This window comes from Balaenoptera ricei, chromosome 8, assembly GCF_028023285.1.
Source record: "Balaenoptera ricei isolate mBalRic1 chromosome 8, mBalRic1.hap2, whole genome shotgun sequence".
Classification (NCBI taxonomy): Eukaryota; Metazoa; Chordata; class Mammalia; order Artiodactyla; family Balaenopteridae; genus Balaenoptera; species Balaenoptera ricei.
The window spans coordinates 81,874,277-81,900,238 of NC_082646.1; the positions used below are offsets into that span (position 1 = coordinate 81,874,277).

General features: G+C 35.6%; 1 protein-coding gene across 1 annotated transcript in view; it reads left to right on the plus strand.

Annotated features, from left to right (window-relative positions):
• The window catches only part of ANO3 (anoctamin 3), a 425,544-nt gene that overhangs the window by 235,676 nt on the left and 163,906 nt on the right, over window positions 1–25,962 (plus strand). Inside the window, exon 4 of the mRNA XM_059931289.1 lies at window positions 24,482–24,600. Within this exon, the coding sequence (XP_059787272.1) occupies window positions 24,482–24,600 (119 nt within the window). The remainder of the gene's footprint in view (window positions 1–24,481; window positions 24,601–25,962) is intronic.

Sequence of the window (25,962 nt, forward strand, 5' to 3'; positions counted from 1 at the left end):
CACCAGCTCCACAAGGTGTTAATAAGTATCGGACTGGGAGCAGCAAAAGATGGAGGGGGTAACACTGCGTGGTAAAATATATTTCGGAGATGAATGATTAAAGAAAGCTAATCAGGTTGGGAGGTTAGAATTTTGTTGCTTGGTTTGCTTCTTTCATTCTTTTAATTGCCATCTCTGAAATTTTAATTCTACTTTTCATAGAGCGGCCAGGGCCCCATTCCTCCCCATTCCCCCCCCCAGCCACACACACACACACGCGCACACAATCATTCTGGAAAGTACTGATCCATGTAAAAATGAACTTGAAATCCTGGTGTGTCAGTAATCTTGTTCATCAATCCTGGAAGCCCTGTTACCATCACCCACCCTTTTTGCTTACCAGTATGCTGAAAAATGGCAAAGAGAGAGATGCCCACATTAACAAATAACTGATGCCTAATTCTACCCATGCCCATGCTGCAATAAAATCAGGTAACTTTGAAGTGAAATAATCAGGGCTTATTAAAACCAACATAATTTGGGTCCAACCCACCAAAATATATCTAATCTTGTGAAATCAACATTTTGCCAGTGTTACAAAACGACTCCCTCGGAAAATGGTTTATGTTAGATAATCAAGGCATTCTCTTTCTACAAGCTTAATAGTTCAGCTTGGTGGCATGTTCATTGGCCTTATTTCTTAAAACAGTTATGTTCAAATGAGTATGTGATGATTTTGCTTTCTTTCTGTAATTTCAATCTCCACTAATTTTCATGACTTTTTCCAGTAGTTTCATGTTAAAATGGTATAGAAAAAAAATGTTCTACTAGTGTTACCAATCTACTTAAGGATTACAGAAAAAAGGGAATTACAGTGAAAGACATATTATTTTTCAGTTTTGAAAGCCTCACAGTCACTGTAAATCATTTCAATTGTGTACTAAGCACATTACATAAGTCATCTTGGCACTCTTTTCAAATTATATTCAGAATCCGACATTGTTCACCAGTTGCTGCTGCAAGTGCTTTAGCCACTGCTACACCCTGATCCAGTCTGCCACTATTTCTGGGTAAACTAGTGTAATAACCTCCTAATTGGTTTCTCTGCTCCAACTCTTGCTTCCTTATAGTCTATTTTCTACACAACAATTACAGGAAGCTTTAATAAAAGGAAATTGTCTCATCATTTCTCTACTCATATCCCTCCAGCTTTCCCATTACATTTATTTATTTGTTTTAACATCTTTGTTGGAGTATAATTGCTTTACAATGTTATATTAGTTTCTGCTGTATAACAAAGTGAATCAGCTATATGTATATATATATCCCCATATCCCCTCCCTCTTGTGCCTCCCTCCCACTCTCCCTATCCCACCCCCCTAGGTGGTCACAAAGCACCCAGCTTATCTCCCTGTACTATGCAGCTGCTTCCCACTAGCTATCTATTTTACATTTGGTAGTGTATATATGTCAGTGCTAATCTCTGATTTCGTCCCAGCTTAACCTTCCACCTCCCCGTGTCCTCAAGTCCATTCTCTATGTCTGCATCTTTATTCTTGTCCTGCCCCTAGGTTTATCAGAACCATTTTTTATTTTTTTAGATTCCATATATATGTGTTACCATACAGTTTTTTTTTCTCTTTCTGACTTATTTCTGTATGACAGACTCTACGTCCATCCACCTCAGTACAAATAACTCAATTTCGTTTCTTTTTATGGCTGAGTAATATTCCATTGTATATATGTGCCACATCTTTATCCATTCATCTGTCGATGGACACTTAGGTTGCTTCCATGTCCTGGCTATTGTAAATAGTGCTGCAATAAACATTCAGGTACATGTCACTTTTTGAATTATGGTTTTCTCAGGGTATATTCCCAGTAGTGGGATTGCTGGGTCATATGGTAGTTCTATTTTTGGTTTTTTGGGTAACCTCCGTACTGTTCTCCATAGTGGCTGTATCAATTTACATTCCCAGCAACAGTGCAAGAGGGTTCCCTTTTCTCCACACCCTCTCCAGCATTTATTGTTTGTAGATTTTTTGATGATGGCCATTCTGACTGGTGTGAGGTGATACCTCATTGTGGTTTTGATCTGCATTTCTCTAATAATTATTGATGTCGAGCATCCTTTCAACTGTTTGTTGGCAATCTGTATATCTTCTTTGGAGAAATGTCTATTTAGGTCTTCTGCCCATTTTTAGTTTGGGTTGTTTGTTTTTTTGATATTGAGCTACATGAGCTGCTTGTATATTTTGGAGATTAATCCTTTGTCATTGGCTTCGTTGGCAAATATTTTCTCCCATTCTAGGGTTGTTTTTCATCTTGTTTATGGTTTCCTTTGCTGTGCAAAAGCTTTTAAGTTTCATTAGGTCCCATTTGTTTATTTTTGTTTTTATTTCCATTTCTCTAGGAGGTGGGTCAAAAAGGATCTTCCTGTGATTTGTATCATAGAGTGTTCTGCTTATGTTTTCCTCTAAGAGTTTTATAGTGTGTGCCGTACATTTAGATCTTTATCCATTTTGAATTTAGTTTTGTATATGGTATTAGGAAGTGTTCTAATTTCATTCTTTTACATGTAGCTGTCCTGTTTTCCCAGTACCACTTATTGAAGAGACTGTCTCTCCATTGTATATTCTTGCCTCCTTTGTCAAAGAAAAGGTGACCATATGAGTGTGGGTTTATATCTGGGGCTTTCTATCCTGTTCCACTGATCTATATTTCTGTTTTTGTGCCAGTACCATACTGTCTTAATTACTGTAGCTTCTTAGTATAGTCTGAAGTCAGGGAGCCTGATTCCTTCAGCTCCGTCTATCTTTTTAAAGATTGCTTTGGCTATTCGGGGGCTTTTGTAAAATTTTTTGCTCTAGTTCTGTGAAAAATGCCATTGGTAGTTTGATAGGGATTGCATTGAATCTGTAGATTATTTTGGGTAATATATTCATTTTCACAATGTTGATTCTTCCAATCCAAGAACATGGTATATCTCTCCATCTGTTGGTATCATCTTTAATTTCTTTCATTAGTGTCTTATAGTTTTCTGCTTACAGGTCTTTTGTCTCCTTAGGTAGGTTTATTCCTAGGTATTTTATTCTTTTTGTTGCAATGGTAAATGGGAGTGTTTCCTTAACTTCTCTTTCAGATTTTTCATCGTTAGTGTATAGGAATGCAAGAGATTTCTGTGCATTCATTTTGTATCCTCCTACTTTACCAGAATCATTGATTAGCTCTAGTAGTTTTCTGGTAGCATCTTTAGGATTCTCTATGTATAGTATCATGTCATCTGCAAACAGTGACAGTTTTACTTCTTCTTTTCCGATTTGGATTCATTTTATTTCCTTTTCTTCTCTGATTGCTGTGGCTAAAACTTCCAAAACTATGTTGAATAATAGTGGTGACAGTGGGAAACCATGTCTTATTCCTGATCTTAGTGGAAATGGTTTAAGTTTTTCACCATTGAGAATGATGTTGGCTGTGGGTTTGTCATATATGGCCTTTATTAAGTTCTCTCTATGCCTACTTTCTGGAGGATTTTTATCATAAATGGGTGCTGAAATTTGTTGAAAGTTTTTCTGCATCTATTGAGATGATCATTTGGTTTTTCTCCTTCAATTTGTTAATATGGTTTATCATATTGATTGATTCGTGTATATTAAAGAATCCTTGCATTCCGGGGATAAACCCCACTTGAATATGGTGTATGATCCTTTTAATGTGCTGTTGGATTCTGTTTGCTAGTATTTTGTTGAGGATTTTTGCATCTATGTTCATCAGTGATATTGGCCTGTAGTGTTCTTTTTTTGTGACATCTTTGTCTGGTTTTGGTATCAGGGCAATGGTGGCCTCATAGAATGAGTTTGGGAGTGTTCCTCCTTCTGCTATATTTTGGAAGAGTTTGAGAAGGATAGATGTTAGCTCTTCTCTAAATGTTTGAAAGAATTCACCTGTGAAGCCATCTGGTCCTTGGCTTTTGTGTGTTGGAAGATTTTTAATCACAGTTTCAATTTCAGTGCTTGTGATTGGTCTGTTCATATTTTCTGTTTCTTCCTGATTCAGTCTTGGAAGGTTGTGCATTTCTACGAATTTGTCCATTTCTTCCAGGTGGTCCATTTTTTAGGCATATAGTTGCTTGTAGTAGTCCCTCATGACCCTTTGTGTTTCTGCAGTGTTTGTTGTCACTTCTTTTTCATTTCTAATTCTGTTGATTTGAGTCTTCTCCCTTTTTTTCTTAATGAGTCTGGCTAATGGTTTATCAGTTTTGTTTACCTTCCCAAAGAACCAGCCTTTAGTTTTATTGATCTTTGCTATGGTTTCCTTCATTTCTTTTTCATTTATTTCTGATTTGATCTTTAGGTTTTCTTTCCTTCTGCTAACTTTGGGGTTTTTTATTCTTCTTTCTCTAATTGCTTTAGGTGTAAGATTAGGTTGTTTATTTGAGGTTTTTTCTTGTTTATCGAGGTAGGATTGTATTGCTATAAATTTCCCTCTTAGAACTGCTTTTCCTACATTCTATAGGTTTTGGGTCATCGTGTTTTCTTTGTCATTTGTTTCTAGGTATTTTTGGATTTCTTCATTGATTTCTTCAGTGATCTCTTGGTAGTTTAGTAGCGTATTGTTTAGCCTCCATGTGTTTGTATTTTTTACTGTTTTTTTCCTGTAATTGATATCTAGTCTCATAGCACTGTGGTCAGAAAAGATACTTGATACAATTTCAATTTTCCTAAATTTACCAAGGCTTGATTTGTGACCCAAGATATGATCTATCCTGGAGAATGTTCCCTGAGCACTTGAGAAGAATGTGTATTCTGTTGTTTTTGGATGGAATGTCCTATAAATATCAATTAAGTCTATCTGCCTGATGTGTCTTTTAAAGCTTGTATTTCCTTATTTATTTTCATTTTGGATGATCTTTCCATTGGGGAAAGTGGGGTGTTAAAGTTCCCTACTATTATTGTGTTACTGTCAATTTCCCTGTTTATGGCTGTTAGCATTTGCCTTATGTATTCAGGTGCTCCTATGTTGGGTGCATAAATATTTACAATTGTTATATCTTCTTCTTGGATTGATCCCTTGATCATTATATAGTGTCCTTCTTTGTCTCTTGTAATAGTGTTTATTTTAAAGTCTATTTTGTCTGATATGAGTATTGCTACTCCAGCTTTCTTTTGATTTCTATTTGCTTGGAATATCTTTTTCCATCTGCTCACTTTCAGTCTGTATGTGTCCCTAGGTCTGAAGTGGGTCTCTTGTACACAGCATATATACGGGTCTTGTTTTTGTATCCATTCAGCCAGTCTGTGTCTTTTGGTCGGAGCATTTAATCCATTTACATTTAAAGTAATTATCCATATGTATGCTTCTATTGCCATTTTCGTAATTGTTTTGGATTTGTTATTGTAGGTCTTTTCCTTTTCTTGTGTTTCCTGCCTAGAGAAGTTCCTTTAGTATTTGTTGTAAAGCTGGTTTGGTGGTGCTGAGTTCTCTTAACTTTTGCTTGTCTGTAAGGGTTTTAATTTCTCTGTCGAATCTGAACGAGATCCTTGCTGAGTAGAGTAATCTTAGTTGTAGGTTTTTCCCTTTCATCACTTTAAATATGTCCTGCCACTCCCTTCTGACTTGCAGAGTTTCTGCTGAAAGATCAGCTGTTAACCTTCTGGGGTTTCCCTTGTATATTATTTGTTGCTTTTTGCTGGCTTTTAATACTTTTTCTTTGAATTTAATTTCTGATAGTTTGATTAATATGTGTCTTGGTGTGCTTCTCCTTGGATTTATCCTGTATGGAACTCTCTGCGCTTCCTGGACTTGATTGACTATTTCCTTTCCCATGTTAGGGAAGGTTTCAACTATAATCTCTCCAAATATTTTCTCAGTTCCTTTCTTTTTCTCTTCTTCTTCTGGGACCCCTATAATTCAAATGTTGATTCTTTAATGCTGTTGTCTGAGAAATCTCTGAGACTTCCTCAATTCTTTTAATTATTTTTCCTTTGTTCTGCTCTGTGGTAATTATTTCCACTATTTTATCTTCCAGGTCACTTATCCCTTCTTCTCCCTCAATTATTCTGCTCTTGATTCCTTCTAGAGAATTTTTCATTTCATTTATTGTGTTGTTCATCATTGTTTGTTTGCTCTTTAGTTCTTCTAGGTCCTTGTTAAACATTTCTTGTATTTTCTCCATTCTATTTACAAGATTTTGGATCATCTTTACTATCATTACTCTGAATTCTTTTTCAGGTAGACTGCCTATTTCCTCTTCATTTGTTTCATTTGGTGAGTTTTTACCTTGCTCCTTCCTTTGCTGCATATTTCTTTTTCTTCTCATTTTGTTTAACTACTGTGTTTGGTGTCTCCTTTTCTCAGGCTGCAGGTTCGTAGTTCCTGTTGTTTTTGGTGTCTTCCCCCAGTGGGTGAGGTTGGTTTAGTGGCTTGAGTAGGCTTCCTGGTGGAGGGGAGTGGTTCCTGTGTTCTGGTGGGTGGGGTTGTATTTTGTCTTTCTGGTTGGCAGGGCCCCATCCAGTGGTGTGTTTTGTAGTGTCTGTGAACTTAGTATAACTTTAGGCAGCCTCTCTGTTAATGGGTGGGGTTGTGTTCCTGTCTTGCTAGTTGTTTGGCATAGGGCGTCTAGCAGTGGAGTTTGCTGGCCGTTTGGTGGAGGTGGGTCTTAATGTTTAGATGAAGATCTCTGGGTGCACTCTCATCAATTGATATTACATGGGGCCAGGAGGTTTCTCGTGGTCCAGTGTCCTGGACTCGACCTTCCCATCTCAGAAGCTCAGGCATAACACCCAGCTGGCACACCAAGACCCTGCCAGCCACACTGCTCAGAAGAAAAGGAAGAAAGAAAAAATGAAGAGATAGAACCTTAGGACAAATGGTAAAAGCAAACCTAAACAGACAAAATCACACAAAGAAGCATACACATACACACTCACAAAAAGAGAAAAATGAAAAATAAAAATAGATAAATAAATTAAATTAAAAATAATTCAAAAAATAAAAATAAAAAAATTTAACGTTAAAGAGGGAAGCAACCAAACCCATAAACAAATCCACCAATGATAATAAGCACTAAAAACTAAACTAAAGTAAACATAAAACCAGCAACAAATTAGATGCAGAAAGCAAATCCCAATTCTAAGTTTGCTCCCAAAGTCCACTGCCTCAGTTTTGAGAACATTCATTGTCTGTTCAGGTATTCTTCAGATGCAGGGTTTATCAAGTTGACTCTGGGGATTTAATCTGTTGCTCCTGAGGCTGCACAGAGAAATTTCCCTTTCTCTTCTTTGTTCACACAGGTACTGGGGTTCAGCTTTGTTTTGGCCCTGCCTCTGCATGTAGGCCGCCCTGAACCTCTTCTGTACCCAGACAGCAGGAGGTTAAAGCAGCAGCTGATTAGGGCTCTCTTGCTCCCTCAGGCCGGGGAGAGGGAAGGGTATGGTAGTCATAATTAGAATGTGGGGCGAGCCTGTGGCCACCAGTGTGACATTGCAACAGCCTGAGGCGCGCCATGTGTTCTCCCGGGGAAGATGTCCCTGGATCACGGGACCCTGGCAGTGGCGGGCTGCACAGGCTCCCAGGGCAGGTGTGGGTAGTGACCTGTGCTTGCACACAGGATCCTTGGTGGCAGCTGCAGCAGCATTAGCGGTTCATGCCCATCTCTGGGGTCTGAGCTGATAGCCGCGGCTCACACCCATCTCTGATGCTCGTTTAGATGGTGCTCTGCCTTCTGTGGGCACACTGGGAAGGAATCCCCTCTCCGCACACACCCCGACACAATCGTCTCTTGCCTCTTAGGCAGGTCCAGACTTTTTCCTGGACTCCCTCCCAGGTAGCTGTGACACACTAGCCCCCTTCAGGCTGTCTTCACACAGCCAACCCCAGTCCTCTCCCTAGGGTCTGACCTCCGAAGCCTGAGCCTTAGCTCCCGACCCCCACCCACCCTGGCAGGTGAGCAGACAAGCCTCTCAGGCTGGTGAGTGCTGGTCGGCACCAATCCTTAGTGCGGAAATCTCTCCATTTTGCCCTCTGCACCCCTGCTGCTGCACTCTCCTTCATGGCTCTGAAGCTTCCCTCCCACCCACCCCCCATCCCCGCCAGTGAAGGGGCTCCCTAGTGTGTAGAAACTTTTCCTCCTTCACAGCTCCCTCCCAGAGGTGCAGGTCCTGTCCTTATTCTTTTGTCTCTCTTTTTTCTTTTTTCTTTTGCCCTACCCAGGTACTTGGGGATTTTCTTGCCTTTTGGGAAGTCTGAGGTCTTCTGCCAGCATTCAGTAGGTGTTCTGTAGGAGTTGTTCCACATGTAGATGTATTTCTGATATATTTGTGGAGAGGAAGTTGGTCTCCACGTCTTACTCCTCTGCCACCTTGAAGGTCTCCCCTCCCATTACATTTAAAATGAGAACCTCTTAATGTGGCCTTCAGAGGCCTTAAGGGATATCTGGGCCTGGCCTCTTTAGGCCATTTCCTAATGCCTCCTTTCCCTTACAATGCTGCAGCCAATCCAACCTTGTTTTGTTCCCTGTTGCTCTTATCCCAGGGCCCTCGATTTCAAGAAACCAGATTCATACAAGCTTCACTTTATGTGCCGCAATCTTGATTTATTTTTCTTCTTAATACTTAAGAAGTATTACCTGTAATTACGTGATGTGTTTCTCTCTCTCTTTCTTTTTCCAGAAGACAAAGACTTTGTTAATTTTCTTGATGCCTGTAGCACAGAATAAAGAAATTATCTGGCACATAGTAGGTGCTCCAAGAATATTTTTAGGATCAGAAAAATGGATAAAAGGAAAAAAGGATATTGACACATATACCTTTGGAGAGTTTGCTGTAAAATTTGCCCATTAGTTTTCTCTCCATGATGTCATTCCTCACTGTGACTTTTCTCACCTGTTAGAAATCATTACTTTGTTATTTTTCTCATTGAGGACCTAATCTGATTATGTTCCCCTTTTTCATTTAGATTGTGTTGACAAACGTTTCGGAAGAGCATTTAAAGACCTAATAGTCAACACTCTTCTTAAGAAGTAGGAGTATGACTTTCTAACATTACGCTCTTCTTTGAAGTCCTCCCTAACCCTCAGTCCTTGAGATTCCTCCTCATTTCTATTTTTATAGCACTTTGGATATGGCTTTGTTCATATTCAGCTTACTAGATGATAATAATTACTATTTATATCTGTCTTATTCATATTTCGTAGCACATACCATGTTCTCAATAATAGATAAGTAGATAAATGATGATTGAGTGAATGTATGGAAGAGTAGATGTGAGTAGAAAAACACCAACACACAGACACAGTGGAAGGTAGTTTATCTGCAGAATTTCCTTAGTTGGAGGGTTGACCCTGTCCAGCTCCAGCCGTACCCTCACTGTGACTGGCTAGTGTCAGGACTTCAGAACAATGGTAGTGTTAGGGAAAAGCAGGCAACAAAGGAACAGCAGAGAATTAATAAGTCTGGATCTTCATTACCACCATATTCTAACCACTGAATAAACCATCTTATGAACCATTAGATTTATTTTTAACAGGAAACTTTGGTGGAGTAATAATTTTAAAAATTGTGGAATGTATCAGCAGTCAGAAGATCCAGTTTCAGGTATTAACTCTATCACTAACCAGAAGGGTACACACCATCTGCCTTAGCTACCTGATTTGTGAAATGGAGATAACAATATTACAGTTTGATTTTTTTCTTGTAATGTAACTAGAGATTGTTTGTTAAAATATAGTCACTATTACTGACTATATTCTCCATGCCATATATGCCCATGACTTATTTATTTTATATCTGGAATTTGTACCTCTCGATCCCCTTCACCAATTTTGCACCCAACCAACTTGCCTCCTCTTTGGCAACATCTGTTCTCTGTATCTATGAATCTGGTTTTGTTTTGCTTAAGTAGTTTGTTTTGTGTTTTAGATTCCACATGTAAGTGGAATTATATAAGTGAATTATGTAGTATTTGTCTTTCTCTGTCTTATTTCACTTAGCATAATATCGATGTTTTCCATCCATGTTGTCACAATTGGCAAGATTTCATTCTTTTACTTATGGCTGAGTAATATTCCATTACATATATATACCACTTCTTTATCCATTCATCCACTGATGGACACTTAGCTTGCTTCTGTATCTGGGTTATGGTAAATAATGCTATAGTGAACATAATGGTGCATATCATTTTGAATTAGTGTTTTTGTTATCTTTGGACAGATACCCAAAAGCAAATTGCTGGATAAGATGAGAGTTCTATTTTGAATTTTTTGTAGAGTCTCCGTACTGTTTTCCACAGTGGTTGCACCAATGTACATTTCCAGCAACAGTGTACAAGGGTTCCCTTTTTTCTGCATTCTTGCCAAAACTTGCTGTTTCTTGTCTTTTTGATAATAACCATTCTGACAGGTGTGAGGTGATACCTCATTGTGGTTTTGATTTGCATTTCCCTGATGAATAGTGACACTGAACATCTTTTCATGTGCCTGTTGGCCATCTGTATGTTTTCTTTGGAAAAAATGTTTATTCATATCCTGTGCTCATTTTTTAATCAAGCTGTTTGTTTTTTTGATGTTGAGTTGTATGAGTTTTTTAATAATATTTGGATATTAACCCCTTATTAGATATATGATTTACAAATATTTTCTCTCAGTCAGTAGGTGTCTGTTTCTTTTGTTGATGATTTCCTTCACCGTGCAGAAGTTTTAAGTTTGATGTAGCCCTATTTGTTTATTTTTGCTTTTTGCTGTGGAAGTCAGATCCAAAAAAATACATTGCTAAGATTGATGTCAAAGAGCTTACTACCTATGTTTTCTTCCAATAGTTTTATGATTTCAGGTCTTAAACATTCAAATCTTTGATCCATTTTGAGGGGTTTTGTTTTGTTTTTCATATATGGTATACAATGGTGCTACAATTTCATTCTTTTGTGGGTAGCTGTCCAGTTTTCCCAACATCATTTATTGAAAAGACTGTCCTTTACCCATTTGTATATGCTGTCCTCCTTTGTCATAAAGTAATTAACCATATGTGCTTGGTTTAATTTCTGGGCTGTCTATTCTGTTCCATTGATTTATGTGTCTTTTTTGTACCAGTGCTATACAGTTTTGATTACCTAGCTTTATCATATAGTTTGAAATCAGGTAGCAGGGTATCTCAGCTTTCTTCTTTCTCAAGATTGCTTTGGCTATTTGGAGTCTATTTGGAGTCTCTTGTGGTTCCATACAAATTTGAGAATCATTTGTTCTAATTCTGTGAAAAATACTATTGGAATTTTGATAGGGATTGCATTGAATCTGTAGATTGCTTTAGGTAGTATGAACATTTTAAAAATATTAATTCTTCCAATCCATGAACATGGAATACCTTTCCATTTATTTGTGTCTTATTCAGTTGTTTTCATTAATGTATTGTAGTTTTCAGAGTACAGGTCTTTCATCTTTTTGGTTTAATTTATTCCTAGGTATTTTATTCTTTGGTGTGCAGTTGTAAGTGGGATTGTTTTCTTAATTTCTCTTTCCTATAGTTCATTATTAGTGTACAGAAATACAACAGATTTTTGTATAGTGATTTTGTATCATGAAATTTTACTGAATTTATTAGTTTTAATAGTTTTTTGGTAGAGTTTTTAGAGTTTTCTATATATAATATCATATCATCTGCAAATAATGACAGTTTTACCTCTTCCTTTCTAATTTGGATGCATTTTATTTCTTTTTCTTGCCTAATTGCTCTGGCTAGAACTCCCAATACAATTTTAAGTAAAAGTGGTGAGAGTGGGCATCCTTGTCTTGTTTCTGATTTTAAAGGAAAAGTTTTCAACTTTTCACCATTGAGATATTACCTGTGGGTTTGTAATGTATGTCCTTTATTATGTTGAGGTTCATTCTCTCTATAACCACTTTTTTGAGAGTTTTTTTTATCATAAATGAATATTGAATTTTGTCATATGCTTTTTCTGAATTTATTGAGATGATTATATGATTTGTATCCTTCATTTTGTTAATGTGGTTTATCATGTTGATTGATTTGTGAATGTTGATCCATCCTTGCATCTTTGGAATAAATCCCAGTTGATCATGGTGTATTATCCTTTTAATGTATTGTTGAATTTTGTTTTCTAGTATTTTCTTGAGGATTTTTGCATCTATTTTCATTAGGGATATTGGTCTGTAATTTTCTTTCTTTGTGGTGTCCTCTGGTTTTTGTATCAGGGTAATGCTGTCCTTGTAAAATAAGTTTGGAAGCATTCCTTCCTCTTTTTGGAGGAGTATGAGGAGGATAAATATTAAATCTTTGAATGTTTGGTAGAATTCACCAGTGAAGCCATCTGGAGCTAGACTTTTTTGTTGTTGTTGTTCTTGGGAGATTTTTGATTGCTGATTCAATCTTCTTAGTAGAAATTGGCCTATTCAGATTTTTATTTCTTTATGGTTCAGTCTTGGAAAACTGTATGCTTCTAGGAATTAATCCATTTCCTCCATGTTGTCCAATTTGTTGGCATATAGTGTTCATATTAGTTGCTTGTGAGCCTTTGTATTTCTGTGATATCAGTTGTAACTTCTCCTCTTTCATTTCTGTTTTTACTTATTTGAGCCCTCTCTTTTTATCTTGGTGAGTCTAGCCAGAGGTTTGCCAATTTTATTTATCTTTTCAAAGAGCCAGCTCTTATTTTCATTGATCTTTTCTATTGTCTTTTTAGTCTCTATTTTATTTATTTCCACTCTGCTTTTCTTATTTCTTTCCCTCTACTAACTTTGGGTTGTGTTTGTTTTTCTTTTTCTAGTTTGTTTGGTGTAAAGTTAGATTGTTTATTTGAGTTTCTTGTTTGTATGTTTCTTCAGGTAGGCTTGCATTGCTATGAACTTCCCTCTTAGAAATGCTTTTACTACATTCCATAGATTTTGAATGTTCATATTCATATTTATGTTCATATTATGTTCATTTATGTCATATTTATGTTCTCATTTTGTATCTATGTATTTTTTTATTTATCATTTGATTTTTATTTTTTGATGACCCTGTGGTTGTTCAGTAGCATATTGTTTAATCTCAACATATTAGTGGTTTTCTAGTTCTCTTCATGTAATTGATTTCTAGTTTCATGCTGTTGTGGTCAGAAAAGATACTTGATATGATTTCAATAATCTTGAATATTTTGAGACTTGTTTTGTGACCTAACATGTGATATATCCTGAGAATGTTCTGTGTGTGCTTGAGAAGAATGTGTATTCTGTTGCTTTTGGATGGAATGTTTTGCATATATCAATTAAGGCCACCTAGTTTAATATATCATTTAAGGCCAATGTTTTCTTACTGATTTTCTAACCAAATGATCTATCCATTGATGCAAGTGGAGTGTTAAAATTCAATACTAGTGTTGTATTATTTCTCCATTTAGGTCTCTTAATATTTGCTTTATATATTTTGGTGCTACTATGTTCAGTGCTTATATATTTATAGATGTTATATCCTTTTGTTGAATTGTCCCCTTTATCATTATGTAATGCCCTTCTCTGTCTTTTATTACAGTTTTTGTTTTAAAGTCTATTTTGTCTGATATGAGTATAGCTACATGAGCTTTCTTTTTGTTTCCATTTGCATGGAATATTTTTCTTTTCAGCTCTTAACTTTCATTTTGTGTATGTCCTTCATTCTGAAGTGAGTCTCTCATAGGCAGCATATAGATGAGTCTGGTTTTTTATCCATTCAGCCATTCTATGCCTATATATTGGAGCATTTAGTCCATTTACATTTAAAGTTATTGATCGTATGTACTTTTTGCCATTTTGTCAATTGTTTTCTGGCTGTTTTTGTAGTTCCTCTCTGTTTCTTTATTCTACTCTTTCTCTCTTCCCTTGTGGTTTGATGATTTTCTTTAGTGTTATGTTTAGATTCCTTTCTCCTTTTCTTTTGTGTATCTACTATAAGTAGATACATAGCAATCTATTTTAAGTTGCTAGCAACTTAAATTTGAACATGTTCCAAAGTTCTACATTTTTACCCCTCTAACCTTGTTTTTTATGTCACATTTTATATCTTTTCATTTTATGGATTTTTAACTAATTTTTATACTTTTAGTTAATTTTACTACTTTCGTCTTTAAATTTCTTACTAGATTTATAAGTGATTAATTCACCACCTTTTCTATATATTTACCTTTGCCAGTGAGATTTTTACTTTTATGTTTCCTCCAAGGGAAGAAATCTCATTTAGCACCTAGTTTCAGGCTGATTGAAAACCATGCCCTCAGGCAGCACCTTTTAATGTATGCAAATACATACAGTTCCTATGGGGCCCGCAATCCTAAACCCTACTGGTCTTTAGACCAGGAGATCTGAGGGTGGCCTTAGGGGACAGTTACAAATATCAGGGCTCCAGGTAAGTGTATAAGCTATTATCAAGTTGTAGTGATACAAAGGGGTTGCACAAGGTTGCTGTCTCCCTGCTTATCTCCCTGCTTCCCTGGAAGTACCTCCATAGCCTCTAGGTGCGTGGGAAAACTTAAGCCTGTCATTCAGGCTGAAGCTCCAGCGTAAATAAATAGGCTTTTTCACAGGAAGATGAGGGTGCGTTTCAGTCTGCTCTCTGTGCAGTGCCCTGAGGGTGGTTGCCTGCCAAGAATTGTCTCTGTTACAGTCCAGTGGAGACCAGGAACCAGCCTTTTTGGCCACCAGGGTCACCTGATCAATAAATACCACCAGGGCGCCTGCTGGCTTTTCTGAGGCAATTAGAGTGTAGGAAGCCGGGCACTCTTGCAGGCTTTAGGAAGAGAGAAAATGCCTTGACTGTGTCTGCTTGCAGGCTTCAGTGATACAGTGGGAGAGTGCCTTGTAGAGCTTTGGAGCATGTTCAAATTTAAGTTGCTATCAACTTAAAATAGACTGTTATGTGCATAGGATGTTATATGTGAGCTTCTTGGTAACCACAAAGCAAAAACTTACAGTAGATACAGAAAAGAAAAGGAGAAAGGAATCTAAACATAACATAAAGACAATCATCAAACCACAAGGGAAGAATGCTGTGACTGCTCTTGTTCCCTGGTCCCAGACAGCAAGCGAGGGAGTGTCACAACTGCCTGAGCTTTTTGGTTTCAGCAAGGCAGTGAGACAGTGCAGTGACTGCTTGCCCCGCCTGTCTCAGCAAGGCAGCAGGAGGCTTTGACTTTCCTGCCTGTGCTAGCAGGGCAGGTAGAGAGTACAAAAATGGTGTCCACCAACACCTCTGTCTCTGGGGAGAGATTTCAACTATCTCCTGCCCTTCCAGCAGATGCTTTATTTCAGATTAGCAAGTGAATCTCCTTCACATATAGTCTAGGCACTTTTTAAACTGCTGCTGTTGTGAGGGATCCTGGGGTGAATGAGACCACTTGCAAGCCCTTTAAAAGGTGAATCTCAGTTCCCTGTGGCCCTTTGGGCCCCTTGAATGTATTCCTGTTTGTTTCCTAGCTAGGTATTTTGGGGGCTTGTCTTTCTGGTGCAGATCCGAAGGGCTGGGGTGACTCGTGCAGGGCACAAATCCCTTGCTCCTCTGAGAAAAGTGCTGAGCTGGGGAGATCCCTCCCTGTTGTTTGTCACTGCGCTGGGAGTGAAATTTTGGCAAGACTGTCAAATATGTTCTCTCCTACCTGTCTCAATGTCTTTTATCTTGTGTCTTGGAGGAGCAGTTCCTCTAGTTTTCAGGTCTTTCTCAGAAGAAAATGATACATATGTAACTGTAGATTTGGTGTGTACCTGGGAAGAGGTGAGTCCTGGTTCTTCCTATGCTGCTGTCTTGGACTTAATTTTATTTTAATCTTCAGCCTCAACTACTTTGGCAGTCCTAAAACACGTTATCATTAGTAATGAATGGGAAGGTTACATAGTTGCAAATAAGTGGAGACCAACTAATAAGATCACTCACACATATTTAAAATTGTTCAAGAGTTACATCATCCATTTCCAGAGGCTTAAGCAGTTATAATACAATGTAACAATGTAATGAAATGAAATAGCATTATAATAAAGAAGAATGGTTGAGCTGGAATAATTTGGCTATTAAAATTATACTCCCAGAGATGACTCTAAAGTTTATGTTACAATTTTAGTAGCCTGCTGTATTGATCAGTCCCCTCCAGTTTTGAGCTGGTGCTGGTTTGCAAACAAAATTTAAAAGACTTTATGGATTCCCACTTGACTCAGCAAAAGTTTTTATCATAAATCATATCATTGGTGATAGGAAAAGAGATATTTAGATTAAATTTTAAATTGTTCATTGGCATACTCAAGGTAAGTACATTGTTTCCTACCGACTTAGGCTTAAAAGGGAAGATAAGGCTTTTTTGGTTGCTCCAAATTACGTAATTTGTTTTGTGGATTCTAAACATTAGAATTATGAATTTAAAGAAAGACCAAAGGAAGGGAATATATATTTCTTCAATACCTTATGTGTACAAGTCACATAGATTATTCCATTTAATCCTTGGAACGAGAAGATTTATTATCCCCAATTTTCATATTAAGAAACTGACCCACTGCCACTCAGCTAATAATTGGCATAACCAGAATTTTAACTCGGGTTTCATGGAACCAATATTATTTCTCTTTCCATTACATTAGGCTTTATTTCAACATACTAAATGATTTTCTTAAGCTTTGAGAATCTTGGTTTCTTGGTTGTTTTTTTGTTTGTTTGTTTAATATAATGGCTTTATTGAGATACAATTCGCCTTAACCATACAATTCACCCACTCAAAGTAGTGGGTGAAAATTCAGCGGTTTTTAGCATATTCTCAAAGGTATGCACCCATCACTACAGTCAATTTAGATAATTCCTGTCACCTCAAAAAGAAATCCCACACCTATTAGCAGTCAACTGTTATTGCCAGCCCAATGCCCCAAGCTGTAGGTAATAACAATTTACTTTCTGTCTCTATAGATTATTCTGAAAAGTTCATAAAAAATGGAATCATACAATATTTGATCCTCTGTGACTGGCTTTTTTCACCTGGCATAATGTTTCCAGGGTTCATCCATGTTTTTGCATTAATCAGTACTTCAGTCCTTTCTATTGCTGAATAATATTCCATGGTATGGATAAAATGTATTTTATTTATTTGTTCATCAGATGATGAACATTTTGATTGTTTCCACTTTTTGGCTATTATGAATAATGCTTCTACGAGCATTTGTGTACAAATTTTTTGTGAAATTATGTTTTCATTTCTCTTGAGTGTTATACCTATATCATATGGTAACTCTATGTTAAAAGTTTTGAAGAACTGCCAGACTGTTTTCCACAGCAGCTGCACCATTTTTCACTCCCACCAGCAGTGTATGAAGGTTCAATTTCTCAACGTTCTCACCAACATTTGTTATGGTCTTTCTTTTTGATTATACCCATCCTAGTGAGTATGAAGTGGTCTCATTGTGGGTTTGATTTGCATTTCCCTGAGAGCTAGTAATGTTGAGCATCTTTTTGTGTGTTTGGTTATTTTTGTTTATTTGTTTTGTTTTTTTGCCACTTGTATATCTTTTTCAGAGAAATGTCTATCCAAATCTTTTGCCCATTTTTAAACTGGGTTGTTTGTCTATTATTGAGTTGTAAGAGTTATATATACATATACAAGTCTCTTATCAGATATATGATTTGCAAACTTTTTCTCATATTCTGTAGGTTGTCTCTCTTTCTTGATGATATTCTTTAAAGTACACATTTTTAATTTTGATGAAATACAATTTATTTTTAAAAGGGTGTATGTCTTCCTACTGGAGAGCAACAATAGTTCCATTTGTCATAATCAAAATTATCTGTTTTCTACTGTACCAGAAAGTTGTTAGATGTTTTTGTTTTCTGAAAGTCTGTTTTTATTAATTATCAAACTTCCTGGATTTTAAGACACTATCAGTTGTGAAAAGCATCATCAAATTAATAAGCACTTTTAGGAAAAATGGGTTGCTCCTATGTTAAATAAATACATGGAATGTTGACCTCATCCTGATTTCAGAAATGCTAAAATGTGGGGGAAAAGCATCTTAAGATAATGAAATATGATATATATTTGGTATTGTAATTTAGTGTTATTGTTGAAATTATTCAGTTTATTTGAAATTTAATTTATTTTTACCACATGGGGCAAATTTCATACAAATAAGGTCTGTGTCCTTGTTCAGAACCAAAACACATTGGTAGGTTTTGTTTATATTTCAGATAATCCTTCTAATGGAAGAAGGATTAGCTTTATTAATCAAAATGCAGTGTGGTCCTCTTCACTGTCACTCTCAGATCTTAATACCAGCTGCAATTTTTTTAAAGTTCTGCTATTTATAATACACATAAAATTCTGGCAAGAATAACAGAAAAAAGTCTAGGGGGAGGGGAAAACTACTATTCCTCTGCCAAAATAAGAGAATGTTTCACATTCTTTTCATACTGTAGTTTTCACTCTTTGTCCTTAAGTTTACATAGTTTTACAAAGTTGCATTCAGAAGGGAAAGCATATTTGAAATAAAATATATCAAAATAGAAGAAAAGTAGCTTTTTAACTTAATAGTATACATTAAACATTTCTATATGCTGTCAGGCTGTAAAATTAGCAATTTAACAAATGGAAAATAGTCCCACATATGAGTGTACCATCTATTCATCAATTTATTCAACAGACACTAAGTGCTTACAAAATGCTAAACAATGAGCTAAATAATGGGTATGTAGCAGTGAACAAAACAGTCACCTCACCAATGGCACTTACAGTGAGAAGAGATAGATAACCATCTATCAGCACTCTCTCTCTATTTTTTTCTTTGTCTCTCATATAAGTACAAGCACAAATATATGCATGTAGAACATGTATATGTTCATTTGTATAAATATATACATACATATGCATGTGTATATATACATGTGTATATATAGCATAAACATATAGCATATATATGTTATATAGCTATGTTATAACAATGTCAGTTGCTGATATACGTGTACATATGTAGCACGTATGTTTTGCATATGTGTGTATTATTTTATATCAGGTGCTGATAAAAGTAATAAAGCCTTATGAGAAGACAGAGAACTATAGAAGTTTCTATTTTAGAAACAGTGGTCAAGGAGAGAGTCTCTGATGTGACATGAGCAGAACTCTGACTGAAAAAGGGATTGAGCATTCTTGACAGAGAGAGGAGCAAGTGCAAAGGCCCTGTGGTGAGAGTATACTTAACATCAAGGGACCCAGTGCAGCTGGACTGGAGGAAGTGAGGGTAGGGTTGTAGGACAGGGATGAGATGTGGTAGTAAGGAGACAGATGATGCATACACGGTGTGTCATATTATGGACTATGACTTTTACTTAGAGCTACAAAATTATTGGAAGGTTTTGAGTAAAGGTTAACGTGATTTAACTTAGGTTTTAAAAGGGCTACTCTGGCTGCCATGTAATAGGAGCAAAAGATAGGAACAGATCAGTTAGGAAGACTCTTATAGACTTCTACTCAAGAGATAGTGATGGCTTGGATTAAGAAACTGTTATCAAGTGCTGACAAATGATCAGATTCTAGATATAATTTGAAGATAGTTCAGGTAAGGTTTGCTGAGCATTTAAATCCATTTAGTTATTCAACAAATATATATTGAATGGCAACTAAGTATCCTTAGTTGTTCTAGATGTTAGGGATGAAGCAGTGAACAAAAAGACAACAAAAGTGAACAAAGTGAAAACCCAGCACCCAAATACCTTGCTGAAGGAAACAGATAATAAATGAAGATAAGTAAGTGAAAATGTACGGCATGTTAGGTAATGATATATGCTAAAGAGTAAAGCAAAGCAGAAAAATGATGCTTTGTGCTAAGTCAACAGAATTTACTTAAGGATCAGACATGGGGATAAGAGAAAATGAGGAGTCAGGATTTTGGCCTATGTAACTCGAAGAATTGAGTTGCTGTTTATTAAGATGGCAGTGGTCTCTGTAGTATAGTATCCATAGGCTTGGTGAACATGCTTGTGAACATAGGTTTTCTTTCTTTTAGATTATAACTTTAGGATTACTCTCCAGTCATTCTGTTAAAATATATTGACACATTTTGTTCCAAAGGTTTTACTAACTTACGTTGGTACAGAAAATAAATGATGATACCAGTTTCCCTAGCATCTTTCCAGCAATGGGTATTTTAATTAAAAACAAAAGATGCAAAAGAATATTTATGTACTAGCATAAAAGAGTACCATTTTTATTTAAATTATTGGTCACAGAGAATATTAAACCACATAAAAATAAATGTTTTTACTAAATGTGTCTCACTTTTTATTACTTGTCTATTGATAGTCTTTATCATTATCTATTGGTATATTAATATTTATCTATACATCATTGTCAACTTCAGGAAGATAGAGAGCTATGTCTATAATCTAGAAATTTCACCCATTTTTCATTCAACAAGTATACTGCATTTTTTAATAACCCACTTTTTTTTTCATTTGTAAATATTTTCTTGCCTCGAAGTTTCCAAAATCATCATCTCTCCAATACTACAAGAAGCAATGTTACATAGTAGCTGGGAATGTAAGGTTTAGAGCCAGATTTCCTGGACTCTAATTCTGCCATACACTAAATGTGATATCCTAGGTAACTGCCTAAATTTCCTCATGCTAATGCAGGCTGGTAACAATACCTTTAAAGGATTTAGTAAGATATTATGTGAAAAATGGCACCCTTCCCATTGCTCAAGCCAAAAACATTAGGATTATTGTTGAAGTCTCTCTTTCATACACCATGACCAATAGAATTCTGTTAGTTTTCCCTTAAAAATATATTCTCAATCTGATCATTTCTCAGTCTTGCTACCACCCTGATGCAAACCACATCCTCTCTCCCTGATTGTTGCAATAGCTCCTGACTAGTCTCTTTGCCTTTGCCGTTGGCCCCTTCAACCTATCTTCATCTCAGCAATCAGAGTAATTTTGTTAAAATCTAAGAGAGATGATGTCATCCTCTGCTCAAATTCATCCAGTGGCACTCTGTTTAACTCAGGATGAAAACCAAAATCTTTCTAATGGCCCCAATCCTGATGTGCTCCCGCTTGCTCCATTACCACTCTACAGGATATTCTGCCACTCTCACCCTTGCTCACTCCTCACTGCCACACTGATCTCCTTGTCTGTGAACAGACAGGGAAAGCATGCTCCCACCTCAAGGCCTTTGCATTTGTTGTACGCTTTGCCTCTGATGATATTACCAATTGGCATTTTTGCTCCAGTGTTACCTCAGGGAAGCCATTCTTAAACAATTTTATTTAAAATTGCAAATTTCTGCCCTCCCCATACTCTTTATCTCCCTGCCCTTCTTTATATTTCTTTATTGATGACATGACCTTCTAATATGTAAGTGGTATATTTGTTCTTTCCTTAATTTCATCACTGTTGACTTCATGAGGGTAAAGATTTTTGTTCATTGTGGTTCCTACTGTATCCTCAACCTGGAGTAGTTTCCGATACACTGCACGGCATAACTCAATATATTAATTTAATGAATGAAGGATACCTGATACATTAAGTAATTATTAGCTATCCATGTTAAAAAACATTAGCTGTAAGTAATACTGCGTATAGTTAGTGTGAGAAAAAAATCAAGTATTTTAAAAAAGAACACAAACAACTTTAAGACCTTTTTATATTCAGGAATAATATATGCTATGTCACTAAGGATAGAGATTTCTAGTTTCTAAGCTGAGGAACATTGTATGAACATTGTGAAAGACAGTGGTACCATTTACATTATGAGGACAAGAGTTTGCAATCTTGATAGTAGTAAAAAAAAAAAAAAGGAAAGAAAGCTATTTTATATAACAGAAGAATCCTTTTGTGTAATGTCAAGGAAAATGACAATAAGAAAGATAAACATATCTACATTCCTAACAATAAAAGGGAATTTAAAATTATATCATTTAGGATCAAGATTTTCCAAAATAAGTACATTTTTTCCTTCTTCTTTTAATTAACTCATCTACTAATGATCAAGCTGTACTGGACTCTGTAGTAAATTAAAATACAAATAATTAAGAGAACATGGCCCTAGGAGAATTTTTTCTAAATTCAGAAAAATAAAAGGAGCCATAAAGAGAAAAAAAGCAAGGAAGGAAAAGATGAAGAGAGAGGACAAGGGAGGAAGGAAGGGAAAAGAAAAGAGAAGGGGGGGGAAGGGGAAAAATATGAGGCAATTTGGAAGAGAAAAATGAGCAGTTCTAGTTGGGGCCTTGAGGCAAGAAGGAACAGAAGAAGATTTGAAAAGTTTTTGTGAAATTTGTGGCTTTTGGCACGTCTTTAAAAACTGAGCTTTCCTCCGGCAAGATGATGTAGGTATGTTCTTATTCCAGGAATGTCTGTGTCATAAGAATTAAAGACAAAGAAAAGAAAGAAAGTCAAACTAAACAAAACTTAAAAACCTCTGCATAAAATTAAATTGTGAGTGGAATAAGATTTAAATGAGTGAAAAACTTCTATAAATTTTATTTACTGTGTTCCATGGGAAATGAAATGCATTAATTAACATAAATTGAATTTTATCTTTTATAAACATTAAATTAGTAATCAAATAACTTTTAGAGTTTGAGGACTCTTTGAGAACTTCTTCAAAAATCTCTGTTTTACAGGTGAAGAAATAGACTCTCAGGGAAAGGAAATTACTTGGTTAGGACACGGGAGATTTAGGATGAGAAATGATGGTCTTGTGACCCACAGGCCAGTGCACTCTCATCAATAGCATATGCCGTTTACCTATTGCTGTTTACACTTTTTACTTTCTCCATCTAGATGATTCTTCCTCCACTTTACCTGTGTGACTTACTGCCTCACCTCATCGGGTCTTTGCTCAAATGTTACTGCAATCCTCTGTACTAAAATAACATCTGTCCTCTCCACCTTGTACACCTGCATCTTTCCTCCTTACTGTATTTTTCTCCAATGCACTGACCACAAAGCATACCTAATATTTTATGTATTTTTTGTTGTTGCTCATTGTTTTTTCTTCTCTTACTTGAATCTTCCATGAAGGCAGGGTTCTGTTTCTTGCTATATGTCCTAAAAGAATATCTGGCATATCATAGGTGTTTAATAAATAATTGTTAAATAAATGAAATGTAATTTACCTAAATCTAGGGAAACATTATAGTATTGATATATTCACAAACATCAGCTTCAGAGTCAATCTGGATGTTTTTGATGCACCCCCTACTGGTTTAGTGATTTTGCCATGCTACTTAATTTCCATATGCCTTAGTTTATTTATTATTAAGTTTAGGTAAAAATCGTACACACTTCATAGAGTTGTTATAAGGATTAAAGGAAATTATATATGTAAAGTTTCTGGTTCTTAGTATGTGCTCAGCAAATGTTAACCATTAATCAGTGATAGCTATTATTATTAATAGCTGTAGGTATAACTCAAATGCCTAGAGCATTTTAACATAATTGGTAATTAATTACATCCTAAGATGTACTGTGATCTGTTCATCCTTTGTTCATACCACTGCTAATAACCTGATACTGCTAGCTGTGCATCACATTCCATATGTTATAGCAGATTTTAAGCATTACTAATAAAAGAAACTAATGCATGTAGTGTAAACAAAATTATTTTATTTTGTTACAATGCTAAGTCACACAACTGAACTCTTGAAAACACTATATATAGTTGTCTATGTCAAAATTCGTTGTTGATAAGTATCAACACATTGAATACAATAATTCCAAAACATTTTAATTTATTTGAAAAGACTAAATATTTAGGAATCTTTTTGAATTTGAAGAGATACTTGTATCACCTGGAACACAAATCCCAACCACCATGGATATTTCCTATTTTATACTCTTTTACATTGATTATAGCTTGCTCATTATTCATATAAGTTCTTACATGTGATTTATGTTTGTGGTTTACCCTTTCTGATTATTCCAGTGGTAACTGCCATATTTCAATGTTCTTCCTCCTTTTTTGCTGTTGTGGTTTCATTTCAATCTCCTAATATTTTTTAAATCTTTCTTGTAAAGTTTGTTAGCTTTTCTTCTATGATTTCTCAGACTTCTTACTCTCTTCAAATTCACATTTATAAAACTGCAAATTTTTTAAAAATAAATGACCAAAATCAATAGTTTTTTTTAATTAAGCAAATAAGTGCTTAAAATTTGCTTTAAAAAAAGCAAAATTCTATTGAATTCTTGCAAATATCTCGATCTTCAAGTTCAAAAGAAATGATGTGTCCAATGGCGTTTGCATGACTAATTTTGTTTTCAAAAAGTTTAAGTACATTAAATAACAGAGATGCATTTAATTTTTTTGCAAGTTACTGGAGTGTTGACATTAATCCAATAATAGGCAAGATTCCCTGTTACTACCTTTTTTTGCTTATTTATTAGATGCATGGGTCATATGAAAATTATACCTGGTTACCTTGGGAAAACATGAAAAAAGAGAGCTTAGTATATTTAAAGAGAGAGAAAAGGAAGAAGGATAAAAATGGATGTAATTTTCTCTTTCTCTTTTCTAGCCCTAGGAAAAGATAAGGATTACACGGATGAATCAGAACATGCTAATTATGACCGATCTCGCCTCATTAAAGACTTTGTCCCCCAAAATAATTCTGAACCCAAGCCCAGATTGCCTAAGGTAATGCAAACTAAACAATCAATAAGTCATTTGAAGACTCTAACTTCTAAATCCATTCAGTTCTTTTCAATTTTAATCGATATTGTGCCGGAGAGAATAAGAGGCCACACAGGTTAATATATATCTTAAGGACTTAAAATTGAAACATTATGTGTAGACATCATATTCATTTATACTATCAAACAGAATTTTACAAACATTCTGAAACATGAAATTATTCAGTAATATTTTCTTTAGAGGCTTATTCCTTCACGTTTCTTGTTTTTTGAAAGGCACCATGTTTTAATGAGAACATGGATTTTAGTATCAAGTGAACCAAGATTTGAATTACAGTTCCAGTACTTATAGCTGTGGTAACTTGGCAGGTTAATTAAACTCACTTAGCCTTGTTTTCATCATCTGTAGAATTAGAATCATGTTGTCTACTTGACAAAATTTTTTGTTTTTCTTTCAGTTTTATTGAGATATAATTGACACAGCACTTTATAAGTTTAAGGTGTACAGTATAATTTTTTGACTTACATACATGATGAAATGATTACCAGAATAAGTTAAGTGAACATCCATTGTCTCATATAGATGCACAATCAAACAAAGAGAAAAAAATATATATTTTTCCTGTAATAAGAACTCTTAGAATTTATTCTCTTAACAACTTCCATATACGGCATACAGCAGTGTTCGTCACAGTTATCATGTTTTATCTTTACATCCCTAGTACTTAATTATCTTATAACTGGAAGTTTTTACCTTGTAACTGCCTTCATTCAATTCCCCCTCACCCACTCCCCACCTCTATTAACCATAAATCTGATCTCTTTTTCTATGAGATTCTTTGTTTGTTTGTTTTTAAAGTATGACTGACCTACAACACGATGTTGGTTTCTATTACACAACAGTGATTTGGTATTTTTATACGTTTCAAAATGATCACCATGATAAGTCTAGTTATGATATGTCACCATATAAAGATATTACATACTTATTGACTATATTCCCCACACTGTATATTTCATACCCATGACTCATTTATTTTGCAACTGGAAGTTTGTACCTCTTAATCTCCCTCACTTATTTCTTTCCTCCCCTCATCCCCTTCCTGTCTGGCAACCACCTGTTTGTTCTACCTATAACTCTGTTTCTGTTTTATATTTGTCCATTTGTTTTGTTTTTTAGATTCCACATATAAGTGAAATCATACAGTATTTTTCTTTCTCTGTCTGACTTATTTCACTAAGCATAATACCCTCTAGGTCCATCCATGTTGTCACAAATGGCAAGATTTCATTCTTCTTATGACTAAGTAGTATTCCATATAATATATATACCACATCTTCATTATCCATTCATCTATTGATGGGC